This window comes from Nestor notabilis, unplaced genomic scaffold (assembly GCF_000696875.1).
Source record: "Nestor notabilis isolate BGI_N333 unplaced genomic scaffold, ASM69687v1 scaffold13056, whole genome shotgun sequence".
NCBI lineage: Eukaryota > Metazoa > Chordata > Aves > Psittaciformes > Psittacidae > Nestor > Nestor notabilis.
In genome coordinates, this window is record NW_009933496.1 from 62,072 (window position 1) to 68,421 (window position 6,350).

A 6,350-nucleotide genomic window follows, 5' to 3' on the forward strand; every position below is an offset into this window, starting at 1 on the left:
AATGAGCTGGTGAAAATATGACCAAATGAATAAATCAGGAGCCCAGTTTAACTGGGTCTCTATCCAGTTGGAACAGGGAGCTGGGGACAGAGGTTTGAAATCCCTGCTGTGAAAAGCGAGGAGGTAGGAAGGTTTAAACCTAACCAACCATACAACTAACAGAGAGGAGAGAGAACTGGGTCTTACCACAGACAGGTCACCAGCCTCTGCTTCAGTTGTTCCTCTACAGGCATCATTAAACAAGTTCAAGGGTGGAACAAAAAAATATTATCTGAAGATAATATGAAGTGACATCTTTAGAAATGTGGAGATCTTGAACTTAAAGTCTTGTAGAACGTGGGACAGTATCAAGGAAAAAAACAGGTAGGTTAAAGAAAGAAGGGTACTTTGGAAAGGCGAGAGAACAAATGCTATGAACTGTACTTGATGAGACTATTTAACTGCACTACTCAAATATGGGGTTTAACTGCACAGGTTGCTCAGAAACAGTGAACTGCAAAGAGCCTCCTGCACAACGTATGAAGGGGTCTTTTCTCTCTGCATTGCTAAACTCTCAGTTTGAATACCTTCTCCAGCAATGAAATATTTCATATTAGACGTTGTAGGAATGTTCAGAGAACATTCCATATGATAAACTGAAATACTAGGTCTGTTTACTGTAAAGAAAAGGCTTGAAGAAAACTGAACAGCAACTTTCAAATTTGTTAAAAGCTGCTACAAAGACGAACTGAATAAATGATTCCTTGTGTCTCCTGTGGGTAAAACAAGAAATAACTGGCTTAAACTGAGGCAAGGAAGATTTAGTATGGATATTTGGAAAAAAGCTTACTAACAACAAGGGAAGTTTAGGAGTGCTGTCAATGTCCCTGTGTCAGCTGAATCTGCAGATTCAGAGATGAGTAACTGTAGTGACAGCTCAGGCAGGCGTCATAGTTTAGGCTTTGCAGTGGTGTGGTTAAGAACATGACATACTCGCAGACCTGGTTTCGGTCACACCACGAGCTGCTCTGAACACCTGTGCGTCACCTCTTCGCTATCATAATGCTTGAAACCAAACCATATTCAAAATGGAAACATTAATTTATTGCTCCCAGTTTACATAGTCACTGCATGTCAGGAAGTGAAAGAAACATCTTTAAAACTTCCCCCATCCTTGCCAGTGTTCCAGTTTCAAAGAACAATTTCATATTGCTTGAAAAGTGTCAGTACTTGTACCTTTTTCAAGTCTGCCTCTATATTTTATCTGCCTCCTCATAGGACAGAAATGAGACTAAGCAAACATTTAAATTAAGTTTGATATAATGATGTTTCTTTTAAATTTTACTATTTAATTAGAACGTAAGTACATGTTATTTGCACAAGATAACATTTACACATTATTCTTTGATCATATAGCTCAATATTTTTTATGAATTTATGTTTTCCCTGAAAGTAGATTTTTTTTTCCACTATTGTAAACACAAGGATTTGATGCTTCACCTGGTGAGACATGTGACTTTGCCAAGCTTGCTAACCCCTACACAAAATTACAATACACACAAGGTAACAGACTTGGAGAAAGTAAAAACATACCTGCTCCATGTCACAAGGCCTGTATTGATTTTGTCAGGTAGCCAAAGTGCTACAGCACTTCTGTACTCAATATCTATTAGGTTATCAGTGCTGGAGAAAGTGCAGGAGGAGCAATGTGCTTCCTCACTGTTACAGTCCAACACCCAGAGCTAGGGACACAGTCTCAGAGGCAGGCGTGAGGATTCCTCCACTGCCCAGTACATCCCACACACAGCCTGCCACAGGCACAACGGACACCTCTAAGAATAAACCTGAATGTGGGCAGCCAAGAGGAGGAGATGTTCTGTCAGGCTTTGGGATTGTTAGAAACAGAGAAATAGAAACTTTTTGAATAAACTGCCACACTTTGCAATATTATAAATTCAGAGAATAACCTCTTGGAGTCCAAGCTAGACATTGAGAAAAGCAAATAAGACATTCTAAAATAACTTCTTACTAGTGTGAAATATAACCATGAAAAGAAAAATGGGAAAGACTAAAAAGTGAATATTTGATTATCTTTCTTCGAAAGTTGGATAGAGAAATACAGGTTAGGTATAATTGCTTCATGATTTAGCTGAAGCATAGAACACTGAAAAGCTACTAGAAAAATAGATCAAATGAGAAAACCACAATCCAAAACAGGTTTACTCAACATGTTATTTCCATCTCTTCATGAAAAAAGCTGCTGAGATTCTATGTTATTTTTAAGTGAGGTTACCAGCTTGAGAAGTGGGCACAATAAGATAAAACCACATCTTGAAGGCATTTGTTCTCATGCACTACTTACATGGACTCAAACAGCTGCATATAGTGTTCATCCCCTCGTCCTCCTTCCACCTCATGGTCCAACTTCAGAATGATTTCATTTTCAAACTAAGAAAGAAAGAAACACAGAGCAGATACACAGAGGTCAAACACATTTCAAGATGGCATCCAAAGAATATCTGTGGATTGTTTGTTGCATCACATGCTCCCAAGGGTTAAATGCTTGAGTGCATTCCAGTTGAATAATGCACACCTGGCTATCTCCAGATACCTGTTCCTTAGTACAAGCTGATAAAATAACATGAGGGTATACATGCATATGATTCGTTTGGGGTCCCCCCATTTTCTAAGCGCCTAAAAGCATTGATTTGTGTGTTTGAAAAATGTCCTCAAGTAGTTGATATTTAGTATCAGACTTGTAACAAAAATACAAAAGATAATTTGTTTTCTTTGGGGTTTTTGTGTTGTGTTCCACACACACCACCACCCCCAATTTAAAATGATTTTATGATAGTATTTTCAAGAGGTGTGAAAGATCACAGATTGATAGAATGGTTTGGTTTGGAAGGGACCTTAAAGATCACCAGCACATTCAAAGATGACTGACTAGGAAAGTAATGTTCATGAAAACATGAATAACACTGGTTTAAAAGGACACAGAATGGTTTAAATAGCCTGCTGCCTGGATGAAGGCAAAATCTGAGAACATATGGTGCTGTTTATTATCACTGAGATGCCTAAGTATAAAAAGTCATTGCTGAATGTGAATTTGAAAACCTCTACAGTATGCATGTGAGAAACATTAACAGCAGAACAGAACTCCAGAACTGAGCAGCATTAGTCCAGTATTCCAACAGAAGCTGGCAGCATGCGTTTCATCTCTGGGGACACTGAATAGGCTCTACACTGCTCCTCAAAGTACCTAATGGCTTCAGATCTTGGAGTCTCCATTGAGAACTACTTCCCATAATGTTCTCAGAGAAAACTAGAAATTGTTTAGTAGAAACAGCAACCCCATTTTCTGATTTGAGTAGAAGGAAAGGACATTGGTACTATTTCTTAATTCTGTTTTCTATAGGAGTGTCAAATAAGAGGGAACATTATTTTTTCCTTAGAGGCTGCAAAGAATTTTGGTTGGTTAGGGGCACCAGTACTCTGTGATCCAAAACAATTCTTTGTCCTGTAACTTGCAGGTTTTGCTGCTCTAATATTAGCTCTTTCTCTGTAATTAGAATAAAAATTAAAGATTGCCAGTGGAACAGTACATACTATACGAATACTAGAGAATAAAGTGCTATCATTGACATACAGAGAAACAGGGGGAAATAAAATTACTCTGGCTTCTTTGGGCTGCAAAAGACATTTAAGGGACTCAGAGTTACTTTCTATGTGCAATTACTATGTGTATTAGTCTATAGATGTTACACGGGTAATACAGTCACATGGCAGTTTCAGGACAAGGCAGTATTAAGGAAAACCACCCAATCTAGTAATTTTCTAGAGCTTTTTTTGTGGACTTACTGTGGTAAGACAGAAATCTGTGAATATAGTGCAAATCAAGCACCAGTTAAAAACCATCCACTTCTTAAATCCTTCCTAGCACTTATTCAGCAGGTAGAGAATTGATTACTTCACTAAGAGGCAATCATTTCACAGATGCTGGATCAGGACAAAAAAACTCTTCCTAAGCATCTTTCCTGCAGTTTCTCAACAAGCTGCAGAAAAGCCAGTTGCTTGAATCAAAACAGATAAAATAGCTGGCAGAAATATAGAATAAAGTTGTGGTCATTTAAGCCCAGCCAGTAACACAGCACCAGCAGCTGCTCACTCACCCCTCAAGCAGGATAGGGAGGAGAATGGAAAGAATGTAAACCCCAGGGATGGAGAAAAGAACAGTCCAATAACAACAGTATAATACAAAACTACTACTTCTACTACAAATAATAATAACAACAAGGGGAGGGAATATAAAACTAAAAGGGAAAAGGGAAAAAAAACCACTAATAACCAGCAGTGATGCCTAATAAAATTGCTCACCACCCGTCGACCAATACCCAGCCCGACCTGAGCAGCGATCTGGGCCTTCCGGGTAACTCCCCCCAGTTTCTGTACTGGGCATGACGTGCTGTGGTAAGGAATAGCCCTTGGGCCAGTTTGGGTCAGGTGTCCTGTCTCTTCTTCCTCCCGGCTTCCTGTGCCCCTCCTCACTGTCAGCATGAGAGACTGAATAGTCCTTGATCAGGGTGCTACTGAGCAACAACTAAAACACTGGTGTGTTATCAGCATTGTTCTAAGACTAAAGCCAAAACACAGACTGCACCAGCTACTAGGAAAGAGAGAAAAATAACTGTTACAGCTGAAACCTGGACAAAAGGTTTAATGTGTCTGTGCCAAAATTAAGCCCTGGAAAGGGTATTTCTCCTCTCACTTGAACAGAGTATGCCTAATAGTCACTGGCAAAAATTTGACTTTAAAATACCTGCTTGTCTATCTAATAGATCCCAGAAATCTCTACATCTCTGAATGCACTTCACTACCAAACCATAAAACATACCAGTTTTTTCTACATGGATTTGTCCAAAGCACCAAGCAATACAAATCTGGTGTCTGCTAATGGATCAATCCCACATCCTTCTGAAATCCTTTCCATAATAAAATTTCAAGAACTGAGAGTAAGAAATATGAGTGTTTACAGCAATTACAAATCATATGCACCAGAGGAGCTTGCTGAGAACATCTTTGTTCACTCATTTAGTAACCTTTGACAGCTGCTAGCTCAGAAAGATGCAGGGCTCCAACAGGTTCACTATGAATAAACATCTATCGTGTATCAGTAAGTCTGCAAGCCCAAGAACACACCATCAGGCAGTACTATTTTCTGGCACAATCCAATGACAGTAGAAAGCCAACAGAACCTCCACAGATGGCTTCAGGAACTGGTGGAGCCAGTGAGAGAGACTATATTGAAAATACCAGGCACAAACAGAAGGACTTATTTGAACAAGAATATAAACACAGATGAATTACTCTTTCCTAAGCCAATTTAAATCCATAACATAACTTGGATCAATGTTTTTTAAATGATATTTTCATTTGCACTGCAAAAAGCCATTTTTTAAATTTTATTTTCTTTTTTAAGTAAGTCTTTTCTAGCTTCTGGCCTCACATGATGAGGTAGAACAAACAGTATGAGGTTGCTTCATGATGTGTCTTGTATTGGAAGGTCTTAATAAAATACACAAGCTGATCTTGCAAGGAAAGATGGGTTATCAACATTTCAGGATGGGATTCTTTCAACATGTGCCCAACTCACAGGCAACTACATTCCCTTTATACACCTACGTGTATATCTGTCCTGGGTTCAGCTACAGCAGTCATTTTTTCTCCTTCTTAGTAGCTGGTGCAGTGCTGTGGTTTTGACGTTCAGTCTGGGAACAACGCTGATAACACCGATGTTTTTAGTTGTTGCTCAGTAATGTTTACTCTGACCAAGGACTTTCTCAGTCTCATGCTTTGCCAGAGAGGAGGGGAAGCCAGGAGGAAGCAGAGGCAGGACACCTGACCCAAACTGGCCAAAGGGGTATTCCATACCACAGCACGTCATGCCCAGTATATAAACTGGGGGGAGTTACCCGGAAGGCCCAGATCACTGCTCGGGTCGGGCTGGGTATCGGTCGGCGGGTGGTGAGCGGTTGTGTCCTTTTCCCTTGTTATTCCTCTTATCATTATTATTGGTAGCAGTAGTGGTTTGTATTATACCTTAGTTACTGGAGAGCTGTTATCTCAACCCGTGGGAGTTACATTCCTTCGATTCTCCTCCCCATCCCTCCGGGAGCGGGGGGAGGAAGGAAAAGGGGGGGAGTGAGCGAGCGGCTGCGTGGTTCCAAGTTGCCGGCTGGGCTTAAACCACGACAATATCCTATTCCACTAACTGTGTATGTATAGTAGGTCATTCTGAGATAGCCAGAGGTGGAATTGTGTTTTCTCTGGGATTAGTTGATTTCCTAGAAAGAGCTAAATAAAATCAAATT

The 6,350-nt window shown here is 40.0% G+C and overlaps 1 protein-coding gene across 1 annotated transcript in view; it reads right to left on the reverse strand.

The window, feature by feature from the left end:
* LOC104407591 (dedicator of cytokinesis protein 2-like) overlaps positions 1-6,350 on the reverse strand; it is a gene marked incomplete at its 5' end in the record, with an annotated part of 42,264 nt that overhangs the window by 30,550 nt on the left and 5,364 nt on the right. The window contains one exon of the mRNA XM_010016914.1: positions 2,342-2,427. Coding sequence (XP_010015216.1) covers positions 2,342-2,427 — 86 coding nt within the window. The remainder of the gene's footprint in view (positions 1-2,341; positions 2,428-6,350) is intronic.